Genomic DNA, 21,907 nt, shown 5'->3' with positions numbered 1-21,907 from the left:
AGATGCTTGGTTTGTTGGGAGATGAATGTTCCTTCACACAAACTGCATGTCTCTTTGCCTTACCTTCCCTAAAGGGTACGCTGCAGGAATACTGAGAATCATCGCAGCATTAACGATACTCTAGCATTTCTTGCCCATTTGTTATGTTGCAAGTGCTGAGTGAAGCACAGTGTCCCATTTTATCAGTGCACACGCTTCTCTAGGGTAGGTACTATTTATTACGCACCCACCCCATCTACAGACAAGGTGACGGAGGCTTCTAGAAGGTTCAGGAAGCTGCCCAAGGTCTCACCTGGCTAAGGAGCTGGGGGGAGTATCACATGAGCTCTGGGCCACAGGGCCATGCTCAGGACCAGTGGCACAATTTTGGGGGAAGGGGCTGGGTACAAAAGGAAAATGCAAAGGGGACTCTTGTCCAACACCTACTAATAATTTTAAGGTGGTGACAGCAGAGCCTGAGCGTGGGGCCCTGAGAGGCCGTGCAGGTCACACCCCACGAAGCTGGCCCTGATGACCTGAACTCAGAAGAAAGCAATCTGAGTGACAACATGGCCCACGGGCAGCACGGTTTAACCCTAGAGACTGAGTAAGAGCACACGTTACACCAAAAGGGATTCCGTGAGCTCCACGTTTGGTCAGAAGAGCTCATTACTTTCCATCGGGAGCCACATCAGTTCCTCTGATAGAGCAAATACCTCCCCCCTGCTGGGACTGCAAAGGGCTCATGGTCAAGAACGTGAGGGACGGAGGGAGGGGGGGGGGCACGTCCAAGTCATACGCGGGAAAGAGCCCGTGTTTCAGGCCAGAGACACGGACACAGACTCTGGCTCACCAGCCAGCCACGTGACTTTGGACGTGAGATTCATTTTTTTCCGATGTGTGATGGCGAGAGTGGTATCCACCCCTCAGGGTAGAAAACGGGGTAGGGGAGGAACTGCTAGGATGTCGTGAGGGGGCACAGTAAGTGCTCAACACAATGCAACGACAGTGTGATGGCCGTTCTCACCATGAAGTTTGTGGGACACTTGAAAGAGCTCAGGGTTTGAAGGTCGGGGAGACAGACTGAGCCCCGAACACTGGCTCCCATCTATCATTTATGTGAATACGGCAAAGTCACTCAACTCATTCCAGGGTCAGCATCCCCTTCTGTACAACCCATCTGCCATGGGCTACGACACACAGGATTCCACCAAGCACAAAGGGGCAGGGCATTACTGAAATCAGACAGGCCATCATCTCTACAGCCTGTCAGGGTTCATGGTCAGAACCTGTAAGTGGTTCCTTTCCCAGATTCCCACTGTACTCAGGAGGGCTTTAGAGGCCATCCTGCCTGAGCTCTCTTGGGAGGTGCTGAGCCATCTAAATGATTTTTCCTCTCGAAGTTTTCCACCACGTCTCCCCATTCTTGACCCCAAATTTGACTGACTATTTCAACTCCTCCTTTCTAGTCAAACCCAGAGGGGGCTGAAAAAGAAAAACAATGATTCAGGCCAAATTCTGCACAGCTGGAAGAAGTCACATAGATCCCCGAGTCTTTATGTGTTTTTAGAGGATAATCCCAAACAGTAGTAGAGGTTGGGAGTGCTTTATGTTTTGCTTGGAGATCCGTCCATCCTAACCAAATTGCTTTGTGCTTTAAGAAATTCAGTGTACGTAAAAGATTCCATTTTTCTTTGAAAATATGACATGTATATAAAGCAATAAAACTTGAAATTCTTCCTGAAACTTTAAGGAAGGGCACAGTGGGAGGAAAATTGGACGGCGTCTAATCATATACACGCATAATATACAAAGACACGCACACGCGCACAGCCGCCTCCGACAGAAGCGCTGTCATTTACATTTAGAACACTTTCCAGGACCGACTCAAATTCCAGTCGCTCACAGACGGAAACTGGGAATCATTTTCCTGCTCTGCTCAAACTCTAACCTCTTTAACAGCTTTCCCTATCAGTTCCCTTAACTCGACCTGCACATCAGCTTGTTTAAGAGATCTGTGAACGTTAAACCCAAATCCTAGGCTCTCTCTTACAAGAGGCCACCCTTCCATTAAAAGGAGCCTACGACGGTGTCTGGGTGGCTCAGGTGGTTAAGTGTCAGGCTCTTTGTTTAGGTTTTGGTCATGATCTCAGGGTTTGTGGGATCGAGCCCTGCGTTGGGCTCTGTGCTGACAGTGCAGAGCCTGCTTGGGATCGATCTCTCTCTCTCTCTCTCTCTCTCTCTCTCTTAAAAATCAATAAATAAATAAACAACAAAAAAAGAAGCCTACGGAGAGGAGAGGTGTTACTGAAAAGGTCTGCCTGAAAATGATCAGACCCACCTCCACTACCTTTCCAGGCCTGTTATTACCCTCCTGCCTCGTGGGCTCCTCCAAATGCCCTCTAGCTCCTTTTTATAGACTGCATTCAAGTCACAGAAGGGGAGCTCCGCTCCTGCCCCTGGGGAGCAGATAAAGTGCCCAGAGCTGGGGAGACAGGTTTAGGCGCCTTGCATACAATGACTCAGGGGTAGTCTAGTACAATGACTCAGGGGTAGTCTAGGCAGGTTACCATGACGACGCTTGCAGAGCCTCCTCTGTCTACCAGTTACTGATACATCCCATCAAGTCAGTGAAGGGGAAAAACAGAACCCTCGGAAGCAGTGCTGGGGCTCTTGTCTCCCGTCTGCCCCACTGAATCACTTCTTGGGGCCCCATCTAGACACAGCCACAGAGACAGTCTTCATATGGTATGTACTCATTCCGGTGAATTTTAAGACTTACAATCAAAGTCTAGTCTCGTAATAGGGGCTTTTCGACTTTGCTCTCTACTTTCTCAAGCATCCTACTCAGCAGTGACTTCTGCTGCTGGTCACAGAATGCATTTATTCGTATCTCTTGTGCCAAAAAAAGGGAGCTCTAAATTCTAACACCTTCCCTGGAAGGTTAAGTGTGGAAAAAAGATAACAGGAGCTTTGTAGTAACCCTGTGATTTCCATAACGTAGGTGCCTGTATTTCCAGAGAAAAATAAAATGTCTTGCCTTTGGCCCCGTGACTGAGGCCACAAGGTTTCTCCATGCACCTTGTGTAAGGAAAAGGAGGGGGGAAAAAGAAAGTAGTACCTGTTTTTTCCAAAATGGTTCTTATTAAAAGACAATTACGAAAAGGAATGACTGAGGAGCCTGGGGTGGGGACCTTAATTTTCTTCAAAGGCCTGCCATCCCACAGAGTTCAACCTTGGGCCGTCACAAGGGTGAGCTAGATCTATTCACACAGCCTTGAAAGATCCTTGGAAGGTCGCTTTCAGAGACGAGGAGAGAGATTTTCACAGCCTGCAACACCCCAGTCATGTTCTGAGTTCCAGATTTCCAGGGCTTGCTTCCACCCAGGGAAATAACTGATGTATATCACAAGGCGTAGCAGGAAGAAAACAGTCTCTAGCATCCCCAAAGGTCACATAGTATCCCACTTCCCAAGCCATTATGCTAATGGAAGCCAATGTAACATACCTGTCGGTGATCCTTCCATGACATGGCCAATGTAGGGGCCTTCCCGAAAGATCGGTCTGTTGTCATTCTGGTCAATCACGATGACTTCCAGAGGAACCGGCCCCTCGAGAGTTTTGCCACTGACATCAGTGGTCTCCACAAAGAGCTATTGGAGCAAAGAAATTGGGGGAGAGAGAAGGCGTTAATTCATTATGAAAATTGAAGTCAGGTTCTCTGGAGAAAGTAGGTTATGCCAGCAATTTTAGGAGCGCTTGGCAATATTCAAGCTTCGGTCTCAATGGATAGTCACTGGAACTAGAATAGAACCGCAACATTATAGAATAAACGACAAATTTCAGTTCATATTAGGTTCCCCCCTGGGAAGTTCACAATTAATTCATCAAATCTGCAAAGGAAGTCCAAAAAAGAAAAAGAAAAGAGAGAAAACATTCACAATCAGCCATAGCTGAGAAAATGTGCTTACAATGTTTCTGTTTTTTTCCCCAACATCATTATGCTTAAAAGGAACGTTATGCTAATAAAAATAATTGACTAAGCAGTTATGAACAGAGTACATTAAGAAATAACTGAAAGTGTTTATGACAATGTTTAGCAGAAATTCGGGTCAGTAAATATTTAGAGAGGGCCTTCCCAAGGCAAGGAAGGCATTTGCACGGGTCCCGAACAAGACCTCGGGATTGCTGCCCACAGGGCCCCTGTAATCGAGGGGGTATTTCACAATCCCACAAAACACTTCCATACAGAACTACCTTCAGTTTGCAAGGATGAAGAAAATAATCTCCCCCCCCTCCCAAACCCCAGCTTTATTGTTGATCTTGGAAACAAGGAGTTACATCATGGCATCTCCAGTTACAGTGACCTTATGCTCTCCTTTTCTGTGCCTGATTCTGCCTTGGTCTAACTCGGCGGCAACACTAACTTCTCCTGGGATGTCAGTGCTGGTCCCTGTGCTGGACGAGGCTGGGTATTTCCCCGCAGTTGCAAACCTTGGGGAAAGGGCTTCTGCAGGTACAACCAGCCCACTTTTCACGAGCCAGGTGGCCTTGAGCCATACCCCTACCCTCTCATTTTCTCATCTGTGAAATGATGTTAATAAAACCACCCACAATTAGGAATAAGAATCAACATTATCCAGTGCTTTACTGGGCTTACTCCTCGATGAACTCATCTGGTCTTCCTAGTCAGACTGTGAATCATTTGCAAGCAGGGAATGGAAGCCAATTAAAGGTTAAGTGGTAGATTCTGGATCTGACCTCATGAAGTCAGCCTCCAGGGTTTATATTTTTAACCATTACCCACAATGTTTTTAAAGCACCTACTCTGATGCTCTCCCACATATACCCCCAGGAATATTAGCCGCTGCCATTGTTGCTACTCGTATTGTAATCAGCACTACTGTCAAAACAAGCCCGAAGTAGGAAAGGAGAAGAGAAACACTTCTGTTACAAATCAGCACGGTTGGACCCCACCGGATGGTGCTTCAAACGGCGATCATCCTTTCGAAAGAAATGTGGGAAAATTCCACAAAAGCTATTAAGGGCTCCCACGCTTTGTTCCATCTGGATACCACTTCCGGGTGGGTTTGAGTTTGGAGGCACTTACGTGTAGGAAAACATTCACTGTAGTGTTATTTCATGATTAGGACAATGAATCACCACTGGCGTCCGCTAAATGCCCAAGCAGGGGGGACTGGTTGAATGAATGTTTTTACGACATAAGAGAATACAGCCATTGGATAAAATCATGATTTAACCTTGTTGACCCCTTAGAATATTGTGCGTGAACACGCAAAAGAGCATGGTCATCATGCATGTGTAACGTACGTCTGTGCACAGAATTTGAAGGCGCTAAGCAAAAAACGAACCCAGGTAAGCTTGAGCAGAATATTCTTTTTCACTTTTTTCTGTAGTATTCATCCTTTCACTAGCAAATAAATGGGCAGAGGCTTTTCACATCTGCACACAAAGGAGAGCTCACAGAGAATGAACTATACTTTGATGCTTTTTTTTTTTTTTAACATGCTATGCAAATTCTACTAAACCAAGGAAAGCAAACAAAACCTTGGGGCAATTTTGTGTAATAAGGACGGCCTGACCTTTTGTCCTCCCAGAATAGCCAAAGACTTGACTTTTACTCAAGCAAAACCCCTATGTCTAAAGACAACAAATATCTGGGATCTGAACCCTAAGCTTCTTGTTGGTTTGTAAACGTAGGGCAGGGAGAGACCGAGGGTCCCCGATGGGTAGGTGGCAACGTTAACAAGCAAGGGAGCTTACTTACGGAGCTTATCTTAGGCAGTTGCAAGACCGGGAGATCTCTGCACCGCCCCCCAGAATTCCGAAAGTTTACACAGAGGCCTTCGCAGGGCTCGATCAAGTGTACCATCCATTGGCCCGGCAACACATCGCTCTCTCAAAGCTGCAACCTTGAAAACAGCTCCCACTGTGGGAATGGTGGGCAGACCTTATCTTTCAAGGACGGGGAAGGCGTGAGGAACCTCTCTGATCGATTGCCTGAATCCGGCTTCCGGGTCAACCGGAGGTCACGACCTGGCTCATGAACTCTCGATGACCCTCTCCAACACTTCCCCGTTGAACAAGCTTTGGGCAGTGTCGGAAGCCACAAGGAGGCTAGAGGAACAGAATCCACATTTCCCCAAGTGTGCAAAATGTTGGAACTGGGAGGGTAGACTCCAGGTCCATCTCAACATAAGGGAAAGACACACAGAAACTAAGGAGATATAACTGATTAGGGTGACTACGAAACGTCCGGCTGAATCTGATAAAACCAACAATGTCAGCACACAACCTGATAGCATTTTGTGTTACCATACTACCCAGAGTTTGATTTCTGGATTTTTCAGTGGAAAGCAAGATCATTAGAAGCGAAGTGCTTTGGAACAGCACTCAAAAATAGCAAAGTGCTCTTAAGGGGCATTTATTAATTTGAAAGTCAATTTAACAGAAAGTTCATTGAGATATGAATATATGTCAGTCCCTACCCTGAGTGTTACAAATCTAGCAGTCAACAAGATATTCCGGCATGAAAGAGACAGGTAATAGGCAATGTAAAACACAGGAGTAAAGTAATTTCAGTTAGAGATAAGCAACATGAAGGGATAGAACAGGGTCACATATTAAAACTACACTGTCTAGAGGGGCCTGGGTGGCTCAGTCAGCATTCGACTTTGGCTCAGGTCATGATCTCACAGTACATGAGTTCGAATCCCACGTCGGGCTCTGTGCTGACAGCTGGGAGCCTGGAGCCTGCCTCAGATTCTGTGTCTCCCTCTCTCTGCCCCTCCCCCATCCATTCTCTCTCTCCCTCTCTCTCAAAAAAAAAATTTAAAAATTAAAAAACAAACCTACACTGTCCAATTTGGAAGCCACTAGCCACATATGGCTATTTAAATTTAAATTAATAAAGATAAATAAAATAAAAAAAAATCTAGTTCTTTCATTGTGTTAGCCACACTCAAGAGCCCAGTACTGGTCACCGCCCTGGACAATGTGCCCCGGGTGTTCCTCCTTCTCAGGCTTCCAGGCCCGAACTGCAATCAGCACATTGGACTCTCCTGGATCTCAGGCCTTTCGACTGGGACTCAATTACACAACCAGCTTGCAGAACCAGCCTTGCAGAAGTCACGGGACTTCTCAGCCTCCTTAACTGTGTGAGCCAATTGCTTACAATAAATCCCTTTGTATAAAGATGTATGTATATGTGTGTATATCTATCTATCTATCTCTTTATCTCTTTTATTTCTCTGGAGAACACTGACTAAGACAGGCTTCCAGGGTATCTTTTCAGATTTTTAATTAATTTATGTCACCCCATAATGGACATCCCTCAGGAGTTTCTCATTCCTTTACTTAGACAAGTCTTTTTATCATCTGGCCCCAGCCCAGTTCTCCAAACTCATTTCATGTCCTAAGAGATGCCCTTTGTCCTTATTATCAAACTACACAAATCTTTTTTCCGTTTTCCCAATTTACGCTGCTCCTTCCCAACACAGGTACTTTCACACGTGATCCTCCCACCTGCTGTCCTTGGTCGACCCTATTTATCCCTCAGATCTCAGCTCAGATATCACTAGCAAAGAAGATCCTTCCCTAGTCCTCCAGACTAACTAGCCTGTCCCTGGTTTACAGTCCCGTGGTATGGTACCCTTCCTTTACGGCATTTTCCATAATATAGCATATTTATTTGTGTGACAACTCAATTAACGTCTGCCTCTCTGACTGGTCCCATGAAGGCAGAGGTGTGATGAATGTTCTTGACCATTAACGAATCCCCAAGGCTGAGACCCAGTGTCTGCACATAACAGCCACCTGATTTAACACTGATGGCACAAAGCTGATTTAATACTGATTGCATGAAGAGGCAGTACCTCTTTAAGAGACTGGAGTCCAAAGTTTGGCCTCGGCTCTGGCCATCTGTCCTTTCTGTCCATCCCTGGCAGGTACGAGCTGACAGTCGGTCTGAACTCCATGGACTGTCAGTCAGGTGACTCTTCGTGCAGTCTTAATCCATGAAATAAGAACCACAGTGGTAAATAATACCTAACTACTTTAAATTAGTTACTTGCCTTTTAAAGAAGGGAACTAATGTTTATTTGGTGTCCAATGCACGTCTGGGCTTCTTATGCATTGTCTCATTTGGCTCAAAACAACCTGTAGAAACACCCACTGCAGCAAAACTCAGAGAAATATTAAGTACTGGTCTATAAGCAAAAGCTAGTTTGTGATCCAGCTGGATCCAAACGCAGGTCTGACTCTAAAATTCATGCTTTCTTCCACTCTGCCCTCATTTGCCAAATGGTCTTTCATGGGCTTCCTTTGCGTTTTTGTTTTATTTTCTTTACTCTGTTATTTGCTTCATAGTAAATAGCTTTACATTGCTATGTTTCATTGTTGCCTCATTCAAGGCAAAACTATCCATGAATTTAGGGATATGATGAGCTTATTATAAATTTTTTCCTGATAAACATGAAAATACTTATGAAAACACTACAGGCTTAGGGGCACCTAGGTGGCTCAGTAGGTTAGGCGTCCGACTTCAGCTCAGGTCACGATCTCACGGTTCACGAGTCTGAGCCCCATGTCGGGCTCTGTGCTGACAGCTCAGAGCCTGGAACATGCTTCAAAGTCTGTGTCTCCCTCTCTCTGCCCTTCCCCCTCTCGCGCTCTGTCTCCTTCCGTCTCAAAAATAAAGAAAAGTTAAAAAAAATTTTAAATAAAATAAAACACTATAGATTGGGGAATATTACATTATTAGCCTAGCTACAACATGCTCCCTTCTAGAATGTCAGATTTTCTGAAAAGAAAAGAAAGAAATTTTCCCTCTTATAAATGTGCCTCTCAAATGATCAGGGTGAGTAGAGTGGGAAGGGAACATGGTATGCAAATCACCCATAATCTGTTTAAAGCAAAAATACTTTATCCAAGAGTAGAGACATGAGGGTCCTGTGTGAACATGAGCCAATTCTCCCACCTCAAGGGCGTGGTAGATGGGCTCCAGGTTTCCATAGAAATAGAAAAGCCCACAGAGATTTTTGTGTAAGGATGCCATTGTGAGTTTATTTATAATAGACGATCTCTCAAGGTTGAGAATGTTGGAAGATTACAAAAAAATTTTTTTTAACATTTATTTATTTTCAAGAGACAGAATAAATGGAATTCAATATCTTTTTTTTTTTTTTTTAGGTTATAGATCTAAAGCCATTTTGTTGAATAAGTATTAAAATGTGTTTTATAAAACACGATATTCTCCAAAAATCAAGGTTGATATATAAACATTTAAAGGATAGCCTAAGCAAGCCAGGGAGGGGCTGACAGAGAGGGAGACACAGAATCCCGAGCAGGCTCCAGGCTCCGAGCTGTCAGCACAGAGCCCGACATGGGGCTCGAACCCACGAACCATGAGATCATGACCTGAACTGAAGTCAGACACTTAACTGGCTGAGACACCCAGCTGCCCGTGGAAGATTTTTAAAAACCAGATTTTCCACTATGGAAATATATAATGTTTCCTGTCATAGGAGAGAAGAAGATAAAATGAATTCCTAACTTGTATGGTTAGTATGAAACTCAAACTGCCCTTATGTTTTGCATCTAACTTCTTACATAGTTAATTAATAGAGTATCCTATCCATTTATTATAGGCTCCTCTCATAGAGACTTCTGTGTTCTGTGTGTGGGGGGGGGATATACTCATGGCCCAGTCAGATCACAGACAACTGAAAGGCAAGAACACTGTTTCCTAGGTATTCCTTCTATACATAAGGGCCTTGAATAAAGAAAGCACTGATGGATATTTTTACCAAGTTTCTGTTTGCTATTCTCCCACCCTCCCCACCTACCAACATGTCACAAAGATCAAACCAGACTTTCCCATTGAAGACATCCTCAGTGATCACTGAAATTACAACCAGACTTTGAATCAGAAAGCCTGTCTTCCGATTTGGGGATATGCTACCTTAGAGCATCTGTGGCCGGTGGGATGACAGTCTTCCTAAAAATCTTTATGTCCTACTCCCTGGAACCTGTGCATATGCTAACTGACATGGCAAAGCAGAATTAAAGTTGCCGATCAGCTGGCCTTAAAACAGTGAGATCAGCCTGGATTATCAGGTTGGGCCCAATATGATCACAAGCGTCCTTAAGAGAGCAGGAGAGGAAAGGTCTGAGCCAGAAGGTGAGAACAGACTTGAGCAACCATCACTGCTTTGAAAACGGAGGAGGAGGCCACCTGCCAAGGAATGTGAGCAGTCTCTAGATGCTTAGGAAAGACAAGTGTCCTCCTGCATAGACTTCAGAAGTGAAGGGAGGCCCACTGGCACATTGATTTTAGCTCCACGACGTCCGGGTTGTACTCTGACCTATGGAAGCATGTGATAACAAATTTGCGTTTGTTCGGGGTCGCACATTTGTGGTAATTCGTCGCCGCTACTGTGGTCCCTAATGTATGGGTCAGACCGTAACATTTTTAGAACGAAGGCAGGTGTTACTATTAACTATTAAGGCCAAACAGGTGCACACCAAGCCTGCCCTAGGCGAAGAGGGTAACATGACAACTCGTGTAATTAAGTAATTTCAACTTCCCAGGTCAGTTTGCCCACGTAACAAATGGTGTTCGGGATATCATTCTCCATTTTGTTTTTGTTTTGAGTAAAAAGATAAAGGACTGTGTGTAGCACAGTTGCTGGCACGTAGGAAATTCTAAACAAGGTTTGTTAGATCAGGGGAGAGTTTGGTGACCTTGGCCTTCGTTTGCTCCCAACAGACCTTTACTGAGACTTTTGAGAAGGTGGACGAAGTACCTCGATTTAATCCTTGTCAGCCATTACTCCCTTCAAACTTCTTTCCTATCTCACTATTCCAGATTTCTCTTTGACACCAATTACTTGCATTTCAAGTTAGTTTTCTTGGCTTTGTTCACTTATCTAAGATGAATCTCATTATGGGCTAGCTCCTGGAGAGTTCCCAGGGAAAAGATATTTTTAGCCTTTTGTTAACATTCCCCTGCCTTCACTTCCACGGCTCTGTGTGGCATCTCCCCCTTGACGGACTGGATGTGGTGTTTATAGCTCCCTCTGAAAGTGATCAAAGGGGAGATTCAAGTTTCCGACTCGCTAGATTATTAATTAAGGATCTTGATACTGTTATCAAATGTTCTTTGAAAAGCTTGTTCCTCTTGGACTGTAGTATTTCCTTTGTTGATCCGAAATTTTACTTTTAAAGTGTGTTTTCCACCAAACATAATGAGAGCATATATTTTTTTCTTATGTATGCATGCTCACAACCATGCTGGACTTCGAGGGCATTTTTCTATTTAATTTTTGAACTAATTTTAATTATGTGTAAGAAATCTATGCAGATATTCAAAATAATTTTATTTAAGCAGCTTGGGTAGAGTCCTAGTGAATATCCTCTACCCCAAGAGGGGACACAGGCTGAAAATTTTAATTGGTTCAAGTAGAATTTATATAAATCATGGATATTGGAATTGTACCAGATCAATTAAGGATACATACAAGGGTTAAGGGGATTTTTGTACAAAGATGAGAAATATAATACTTTCGAAAACAAAGCTGTAGGAGAAAATTACCGAGGATTTTATTTTCACTTGTTGTTCTCTGTCTCCAAAAGCAAAATTCAGAGAAAGAGAAGGGAAAGAATGCAGTATCTTTTTTTTTTTTTTTTTTAGTTTATAGATCTAAAGTCATTTTGTTAAATAAGTATTAAAATGTGTTTTATAAAACAGATATTCTCCAAAAATCAAGGTTGATATATAAACATTTAAAGTATAGCCTAATAAATTCCAGGTGGATTAAAGTATTAGGAGAAAAAAACCCCATTGAATATTTATGTGATAGAGTGGGGAAGGCCTTTCTAAACTGGTATTAAAGATATAAGTTAAGTGAATTATTGAGAGATTAAAAAACTCAAAAGCAAGTTTTTGTATGACTAAAATATCATAAATAAAATAAATAGAAAACTGGAAAAAGTGGTTGTGTCATATAAAACAGATGTTTACCATCTTGAATATATAAAGAGCTGGTTAAAAATCAATAAGGACAAAACAACAATTAACAGAATCAGAAAACAAAACAACAACAAGCATTATAAAATTAAATGAGGTAACTTTTTGCTTCCAACATTGCCAAAATAATTAGGAAAACCTAATAGTCAGTGTTTGTCAAACATAAGGAAACAAATACTCATGCATTACTGATAACACTAAAACATCTTTCTGGAATGCAATTTGTCAATATGCATCCCAAGCCTTGAAAACGTGTGATGTTACTTATAGAAATTTAGCCTGGGGGATATCTGTGTATCTCAGGGACGAGCAGGTGGGGTGGGGGGTGTTTGATAACATGCATATTCATTTCAATATTGCTTACAAACAGGAAAAATTACATGGGGCGCCTGGGTGGCTCGACACAAAGTAGAACACGACATTGCAGAAACACTTCAGGGAATGAGAAAATATGTTAATGGTATGGTGCTCATAGTATGAAGTAAACGTTTGACTGCAAAATAGTACGTGAAGTATAATGTCTTTTTCAAAGAAGAGGCAAAGACATTACACAATTAAGATTACACTGAAAGATTAGCAGTGATTTTTTTTTTTTACTCTGCTTCTCTACACTCTTCTAGATTTTCTATAATGGGCATGTGTTAATTTCAGAGTTAAAAAGCATCTATGAAGTTTCTATTAAAATTGACTGCAGATTGGCTACGGTTTATCACAAGTGGGGAGTCACGGGAGTATGTTAAACTTCAGGACATCTGGCACCTCTCAGTGTTGACGATTAATGGGAAGCACGTGAGCGTTAAGTATGACAGGGGATCATCGGTATTGCAGCACAGCCAGTGGCTGGCTTTTCCCCTCTCCCAGGCCTCTGAGTTTTGGATTAAAAAAAGAGTCTCAATGCACTTGACAGAATTCCACAGTAGGGAACTTGGACTCTTCAAATTTCGTTCCCTTTTTTTTTTTTTTTTTTTAATGTTTATTTATTTTGAGGGAGAGAGTGGGGTAGGGGCACAGAAAGAGGGAGAGAGAGAATCCCAAGCAGGCTCTGTCAGCACACAGCCCGACACAGGGCTCTACCCCTCGATCTGTGAGATCATGACTTGAGCCCAAATCAGGAGTCGGATGCAGGGAGCCTGGGTGGCTTAGTCGGTTGAGTATCCAACTTTGGCTCAGGTCATGATCTCCCGGTTTGTGGGTTCGAGCCGGTGTTGGGCTCTGTGCTGACAGCTTGGGGAGCCTGCTTTGGATTCTGTGTCTCCCTCTCTATCTGCCCCTCCCTCCCTCACACTCTCTCGCGCTCTCTCTCTCTTACAAAAATAAATAAACATTAAAAAAATTAAAAATGAAAAGAGTCGGATTCTCAGCTGACTGAGTCACCCAGGTGTCCCTGTTTTCTGAGCCCTCAATGTTATCAGGGTCTGCTTTTTCTCTGAAGCTTCACTTTTAATCTTGCTAATCAAGTCTCAGAACCAGGAAAGAGCTCAGGTTCTAAGCACGAACTTCAGATTTAGAGTCCTCATCTTTAAGAGGGGAGAGGGGCACCTATCTCACAGGGTTTATGTGAGGTAAAATACATGATGTTTGTAAAGCACTCAACAAAATACCTGGCACATAAAAAATGCTAAATAAATAGAAGCTTCCAGTTATCCTTAAAGGTTTTTTTGTTTTGTTTTGTTTTGTTTTGTTTGTTTTTTGTTTTGTTTTTTTTTTTGTGAAACAAACCGAAAATTCTCTGTAACATTAAGTTTCTGATTAGGGTTCATGGTCTCGGGCATCTAAGGAAAAAGCTGCCTTTAGGAAGCTGAAGCTCATTTTTTTAATGTTTAAAAAACTTTTTTTAAGTTTATTTATTTTTGAGAGAGAGAAACCAAGCAGGGGAGGGGCAGAGAAAGAGGGAGAGACAGAAAATCCCAAGCAGGCCCCACACTGTTAGCACAGAGCCTGACTCGGGGCTTGATCTCAAAAACTGTGAGATAATGACCCAGATCATGACCCAGATCATGACCTGAGCCTAAACCAAGAGGCAGGCACTCAACGGACAGAGCCACTCAGGCACCCCTTATTTGTGTAATGTTTATTTATTTTTGAGCGAGCACAAGTTGGGACATTGGGCTCTCACCAAATGTCCAGCTCCTCGTCCCTGCTACACTGGTCCTGCTGTCTGGGCTGTGGGCCACCCATGCCCCTTGGTCTACTCAGCACTGTGGGTCTGCCTCTAATCCTGCTCTGGTTCCTCCTTTGGAACAAAGCACAGAACTCTGTGCCCCTCCACTTGTGCCTTTACCAGCGGGGGCAGTGCTTTGTTTTTGAAATTGAAGAAAAAATATATATGTTTTATTTTGTTTTTCGAGAGACATACGGGAGGGGCAGAGGGGGAGACAGAATCCAAAGCAGGCTCCAGGCCCTGAGCTGTCAGCACGGAACCCGACGCGGGGCTCGAACCCACGAACACGAGATCGTGACCTCAGCCGAAGCTGGACGTCAACTGACTGAGCCACCCAGGTGCCCCTGAATTTTATAAACCAATTTGACAATAAATGTCATATGTAATAAACAAACAAACAAATAAATAAATAAATAAAAATAAAAATAAAATTAAAAAAAATTTTTATTCTCCTGAAGGTGGAAGAAATAGCACAGAGAGGTACCATGCACTCTTTGGCCAGTGTCCCCCAATGGTTACCTCTTACAAACCACAGTAATGCAAGCAGAACAATGGCCTCAATACAGTTCTGGATCCTAGATTTGCTCAGTTTTATTTCTACTTGTATGTGTGTGTACATGCACACATACCTGTGTACTTAGTTCTCCACCTACATGCACCACCACAATCAAGAGACATAAGAGTTGCACTTCTAGAAGTGTCTTCTGTGTGGAAGAACAATGCCATATATGTGTGTATATCTATATCTATATCTATATCTATATCTATATCTATATCTATATCTATATCTATATCTATATCTACATGAAGGAATTGCAAACAGGGTCTTGGAGAGGTATATGCACACCCATGATCACTGCAGCCATTAACCCAACAGCCAAGAGGCAGAAGCAACCCACGTGTCCATCAGTGGATGAATGGATAAGCGAAATGTGCCACAAAGATATACGTGATGGAATGTTATATAGCCTTAAAAAGAAAAGGACTCTGGCCACATGCCCCACATGCTACGGCCTGAACCAGGAAGACATTATGCTGAGTGAAACAGGCCAGTCGCAAAATGACAGCTACTCCGTGATTCCTCCTATAGGAAATATCTACAGTAGTCAGATTCATAGACACAGACAATGGCGGCTATCGGGGGTGAGGGGAGAGGGAAAAGGGAGCTGTTATTTAATTGGCATAGAGTTTCAGATTTGCAAGAAGAAAAAGTTCCGGAGATCTGTTTCACAACAATGTGAATATCATTATCATCACCGAACTGTACGCTTAGAAGCGGTTAAGATGGAAATTTTTCATAATGTGCTGTTTTATCACAGTAAAAAAGAAAACTAATTTGCATGGGAATCACCTGGAAACTTGAGTAAGGCAGAGTCCCAAGGTCCGACCCCAGGGATTCTGTAGGTGCTCAGCGGCCTTAAGACACGTAGGGTAATGAACTACACAAATAATCAGGACCGGCTGACTTCCCCCAGTGCCGGCGCGTCGCTGAGTCACCCCCCTTGCCCGTCCACATTGTTTCCTTAAGCATTCACTGTCTCTCTTTGCAACAGAGGGATCGACATTAGCTCCTACGTGAGTGGCGGTGCAGCTACTGAGTTGAAGAAGCATGGGGCTCACCAGCTGATGCCCAGTCCTCTCCGCCCCGTCCAGTCCATCCGCTGGCCCTGTGAGCCGTACCTCGTCCACGCTGTGTCCGGCCATCTCTCACCAGCTGTTGGTGGCTGGGGTCACCGCAGGGCTAAGTCCCCCTCGCCGCAGTATCGCGAGCATCTCTTAATTGCATTCTCTGCTCCTATGCTACCTTACCGTCACTATTTGCCACCCAGCGTTCCTGGTGACCTTTGAAAAAGCAGATGGGATGGTGTGCCTGGGTGGCTCAGTCGATTAAGCATCTGGCTTGGGCTCAGGTCATGATCTGGTGGTTTGTGAGTTTGAGCCCTGCATCGGACTCTGTGCTGACAGCTCAGAGCCTGGAGCCTGCTTCAGATTCTGTGTCTCCCTCTCTCTGCTCCTCCCCCACTCACACTCTGTCTCTCTCTCTCTCTCTCTCAAGAATAAATAAACATTAAAAAATCCAAAAAAACCAGATGGGACCTTTCACCGTTCTGCTCCCCAATCAGCCCACGTGACTTGTGTCCTAAGTCCTCCCTGCAGCCCACACAGCCCTGACATGGACCGTGGAGTATCCTTGGCCCCATCTGCCATCACTCTCCCGGAATCCTTCCATCCTGGCCACATGCTCCTTGGTGTTTCTCAAGCCAGCTAACTTAATTTCCATTCCGCGGTCCCTGAAGACACTGTTCCCTCACCTAGAACACACTTTCCAAGGAGTTTTTGTGGCCTGCCCCTCATTCCATTTATGTCTTTGCTCAAAACAGAGGCCTCCCTCAACTCTTTGATCAAGTACAGTCACTCTTCAATCAATGCTCATCCTAATCCCTATGTTGTTTCCCCGGCTCTTGCTATCACAGGCCTATGATGCAGATGCTTCCTCAACAGTTGCCAGAATGACAGCTCATGGAAGACACAGAAAATGTAAGACGCGTGGAATGTAAGCTCACGAGGACAGGGAGATTTGCCTGCCTGGTTCCCACAGCACAGTGAAACACTGTCTTTCATAGAGCCAGTTTTCAATAAATGTAACAAATGAACAATGGATGAGCTAAGGGCTTTGAGTTTATAAGGAAGTCTCTTTTTCTCTAGAGGACAGATCAATAGACAAGAAAGAGGTGACACTTGTCATTTGAGAATTCCCTGAGGGTGAGCCCAGCTAAGAGGCAATGTATTGAGAATTCAACCGTAGCATTTTCTGCCTATTCCAGAGGAAGAAGCCACGATCAGCAAAGTTGCCATAACTCTCTAAAGTGGGCAAACATATTTTACATGGGATTATTTGTTGTTTGGCGATGACTGATAGAAAACGATTTGGTTCTGATACACATATTACTAATAAGCATATTTAGATGAAACTTGATACGAACTTGATACGAATTCTAGCTCACCAAAGTGAGCCCATCTGTCCCTGCCTTCATAAATGAGGCAGTGCAAGCTACAAGAATTGACTTATATTTCTCACAAAAACCCCTCTTTGCCATTCTTATGCCCCGAGGTCAGCATCTCTTCTCGGATTTTTTTACTCGTGCACAAAAATGCCTCACACAGCCAGACATGACCGTGTCACGATCAGATACATTCTGTTAGATTCTTCTGGATGTCTCCTCTGACTGCTCCATTTTTTTCCCTCTGTTTGACCAGATGCCCCCAGCGTGGTACACAGGTTCTGTGCTTCGGAGTACGGACAGTCCACATGACAACCAGCCTGCATCGGGCTCCATTCTGGACCATCCAGACTCCCCCGGTTCAGCGCCACCAACTTCCTCCAGCATCCTGGCCAGCCCAGAATGAAGATGCCAGTGTCACTCGTCACTTTGCTCATGATGTCCCTTTCTGCATGTTTCTGGGCCAACTGGAGAGGACCTGGGGTTACAGATCTACCCACCCACCCCGACCGTGCAGCAAATGGCCCAACGAGCGTGCCCGTGCTGTATATGGGGCACGTGCTAAGGAACCCGAATTCATCTGACAGTGCCCTTCTCTGGTAAGTTTTGTTAGGCTGGACCTCACGAAGGTGAAAATTTGGTAAGCTCGAAGAGAATCAAATGTTAGTAATCCCAGCTCAAATCCAGCCTGCTGTCTGTTTCTGTAAATGAAATATCGGAACAGGGCCACCCTCACTCACTGACCTGTTGTCTGAGGCTGCTTTTTCACTAGAATAGACCAGCAGAATCGAGTAGCTGCAAACAGTCTCCATGGCTCACAAAGCCGCAAGTATTGATTATCTGGCCCTTGAGAGAAAAACTTCTTTGTATGCCTATTTTAGAACATTTGGTGCAAAAGGAAGAACCCGGAAAATACCCGGGGAGAAATGAAAGTTTTGATGTAGATTACAGACCCATCTGGACAGCTTGAAGTCTCTAGCTAAACTCTCTGTCTTGTGGTCACGAATTCATTCAACACATACATTCTATGCCCCATCGTGCTTTGGTTTTGCACAAGATCCTTGATTTATAATAGTTAAAAAATACCGCCATAGGATTTTTAAGGCTCATTTATAGCCACCATTTCGTTGGATTAAATAAGCATCAAATAAATAATAATAATTACTATTTTTAATTTTTTAAGGTTTATTTATTTATTTTTTTCAACGTTTTTTATTTATTTTTGGGACAGAGAGAGACAGAGCATGAACGGGGGAGGGGCACAGAGAGAGGGAGACACAGAATCGGAAACAGGCTCCAGGCTCCGAGCCATCAGCCCAGAGCCCGACGCGGGGCTCGAACTCACGGACCGCGAGATCGTGACCTGGCTGAAGTCGGACGCTTAACCGACTGCGCCACCCAGGCGCCCCAAGGTTTATTTATGTTTGAGAGAGAGAGACGGAGTGTGAGTGGGAGAGGGGCAGAGAGAGAGGGAGACACAGAATCCGAGGCAGGCTCCCGGCTCCAACCTGTCAGCACAGAGTCCGACACGGGTCTGGAACTCACGGACTGTGACATCATGACCTGAGCCGAAGTCGGACACTCAACTGACTGAGCTTCCCAGGTGCCCCAGCAGCCTATAATTCATTATTAAGCAAGGAATGACATAGTAAGGAGATTGCATATAGACTGTGGGTGGGGCCTGTCGTGAGAAGGCCTCTCTGATGGAAGCCAGCAGAAGAGGAAGCAACGTGGCCACAGAAAACCTGCCCAGAAGCCAGAGGGAGGGAAGGAATGAGAGAAGAGGGGGCAGTGAAGAGATGGCAGGGCCAGGTCAGAGGGGCTTGCAGACAAGGTTTAACCTTCTGGCTTCTTTTCTGAGGGCAGCTTAACACGACTGACACTCTCTCATGGAGCCACTTGGGAAAACAGTTTGGAAGTTCCTCAAAGACTTAAGTATAGAGTTACCATATGACCCAGTGAGGCCACTCCTACTCATACACCCAAGAGAAATGAAACACAGGTCCACAAAAACGGGCCCGTCACAGTAGCATTATTGTATGAGCCCAAAGCGGGACACAACCCACATGCCCATCAACAGTGACTGGACACACACTTAGATACTGGACACACACAATGGGATGTTATTCAACCAAAATAAGGAAGGAAGCACGGGCACCCCGCCACAACGTGGATGAACCTTGAACACACGCTAAGTGAAAAAAGCCAGACACAAAAGGCTGCATGGTATGTGATTCCATTTATGTGAAATGTTCAACATAGGCAAATCCATAGAGGCAGAAAGTAGACTGGTAGATAGGCAACCCTAGTTGCCTAGGGTTGGGGACGGTGAAGAGAATAGAGGATGATAGCTAATGGGAACAAGGTTTCTTTCGAGGAGACGAACATGTTCTAGAATTGATACAACTCTGAATACACTAAAAACCATCAGATTGTATACTTTGCTTATTGAATGTTTATTTATTTATTTTGAGAGAGAGAACATGAGTAGGGGAGAGGGGCAGAGAGAGAGAGGGACAGAGGGAATCCCAAGCAGGCTCTGCATGGTCAGCACGGAGCCCGACATGGGGCTTGATCTCAGGACCCATGAGATCATGACCTGAGCCAAAATTAAGAGGCGGACACTCAACCAATGGAAGCCACCCAGGTCCCCCTGAATTGTATACTTATTTATTTATTTATTTATTTATTTATTTATTTTTTATTACATTAAATATAACTTGTTGTCAGATTGGTTTCCATACAACACCCAGTGCTCATCCCAACAGGTGCCCTCCTCTATGCCCATCACCCACTTTCCCCTCCCTCCCACCCCCCATCAACCCTCAGTTTGTTCTCAGTATTTAAAGTCTCTTATGCTTTGCCTCCCTTCCTCTCTGGAACTTTTTTTTCCCTCCTTCCCCTCCCCCAAGGTTCTCTGTTAAGTTTCTAAGGATCCACAAATGAGTGAAAACATATGGTGTCTGTCTTTCTCTGCTTGACTTATTTCACTTAGCATAATACCTTTCAGTTCCATCCATGTTGCTACAAATGGCCAGATTTCATTCTTTTTCATTGCCAGGTAGTATTCCATTGTATAGATAAACCACATCTTCTTTATCCATTTTTCAGTTGATGGATATTTAGGCTCTATCCATAAAACTTGGCTATTGTTGAAAGTGCTGCTATAAACATTGGGGTACATGTGCCCCTATGTATCAGCACTCCTGTATCCCTTGGATAAATTCCTAGCAGTGCTATTGCTGGGTCATAGGGTAGATCTATTTTTAATTTTTTGAGGAACCTCCACACTGTTTTCCAGAGCGGCTGCACCAGTTTGCATTCCCACCAACAGTGCAAGAGGGTTCCCGTTTCTCCACATCCTCGCCAGCATCTGTAGTCTCCTGATTTGCTCATTTTAGCCATTCTGACCGGCGTGAGGTGCTATCTCAGTGTGGTTTTGATTTGTATTTCCCTGATGAGGAGCGACGTTGAGCATCTTTTCATGTGTCTGTTGGGCATCAGGATATCTTCTTTAGAAAAGTGTCTATTGATGTCTTCTGCCCATTTCTTCACTGGATTATTTATTTTTCGGGTGTGGAGTTTGGTGAGTTCTTTATAGATTTTGGATACTAGCCCTTTGTCTGATATGTCATTTGCAAATATCTTTTCCCATTCCATCAGTTGCCTTTTAGTTTGGTCGATTGTTTCCTTTCCTATGCAGAAGCTTTTTATCTTGATGAGGTCCCAATAGTTCATTTTTGCTTTTAATTCCTTTGCCTTTGGAGATGTGTCAAGTAAGAAATTGCATTTGTATACTTTAAATTTAGAGTGATTTGTGTGGTGTTTGGACTTTATTAAATTCACATTTGTAAAGTGGAGCACAGGGGGCCAGAAGGTGAGCTGCAATTCAACATAGACCGTGACAGAAACTGGAACAGAGAAACTTATTACCCACCAGTCCTGGAGCAGGGGCAGGGCACACCCTGAAGGGCCGCATAGGGGGATCAGGACAGAGTGTATGGAGAGTGTGATGGGACCCGGGGTACGTTCCTTTATTAGGTCTGTGGGTGCAGTGCTTTGGGGATCCTGGGCTAAAGCCAGGTTGGTCCACTCAAACCAGAAGAGCAGAGTTTTGGGAACTTCACAATGTTCTTATCTAAGAGCTGTTCCAGGGGAAGACCCTGGGAAGCAGAGGGACTATTGGTCACCAGCGCTACTGGGAAGTCACAGCAGGAACTGACCTTTGCATGTGGCCCTGTGGGCTGTTCCCTAGGACCTAAGCGTGTGTGAGGGGTTGGGTGGGCTGAGGGACTGCCGCAGGCTGCTAGGTTAAGAGAAATGGGCATCAAGGCAGCGACACCAGTCGTTGAGCTAAACTCTCAGCATATAGTATATGATTTACATCTCAGTAAAGCAACTAAAAATGAAAGTTAGGAGGTAGGAGATGGTGTGTGGTGTGAGGGAATAACTCCAATGTGAATTTTAAAAAGATCATTCTGGAAAACATGCGGAAGACAGACTGAAAAGGAATAAGAGGGCAACGGACAGCGTAGTTGAGAATCTACTGAAGGGGTCCAGGAGAAAGATGATGGGGTGATTTCCTCTACGGAATAATGGCGAGAAACACTGGCGTTTATCCAGAACACTTAGAGAAGGGTATGTTCCACTTAATTCTGAGCTTTGGAACCAGAGGTTGAGAGTAGGAGGTTTCGGTTTTAATCCTGAATCTGTCAC

General features: G+C 44.3%; 1 protein-coding gene across 2 annotated transcripts in view; it reads right to left on the bottom strand.

Moving 5' to 3' along the window:
- The window catches only part of CDH13 (cadherin 13), a 1,089,618-nt gene that overhangs the window by 384,167 nt on the left and 683,544 nt on the right, over positions 1–21,907 (bottom strand). For both annotated transcript variants that reach the window (XM_078439088.2, XM_078439089.2), the window contains exon 6: positions 3,488–3,632. In XM_078439088.2, the coding sequence (XP_078295214.1) occupies positions 3,488–3,632 (145 nt within the window). The remainder of the gene's footprint in view (positions 1–3,487; positions 3,633–21,907) is intronic.

Source organism: Panthera onca, chromosome E2, assembly GCF_046562875.1.
Source record: "Panthera onca isolate mPanOnc1 chromosome E2, mPanOnc1 haplotype 2, whole genome shotgun sequence".
Lineage (NCBI taxonomy): Eukaryota > Metazoa > Chordata > Mammalia > Carnivora > Felidae > Panthera > Panthera onca.
The sequence above is the reverse complement of the archived record's forward strand: the minus strand, read 5'-3'. Positions and strand labels throughout refer to the sequence as shown.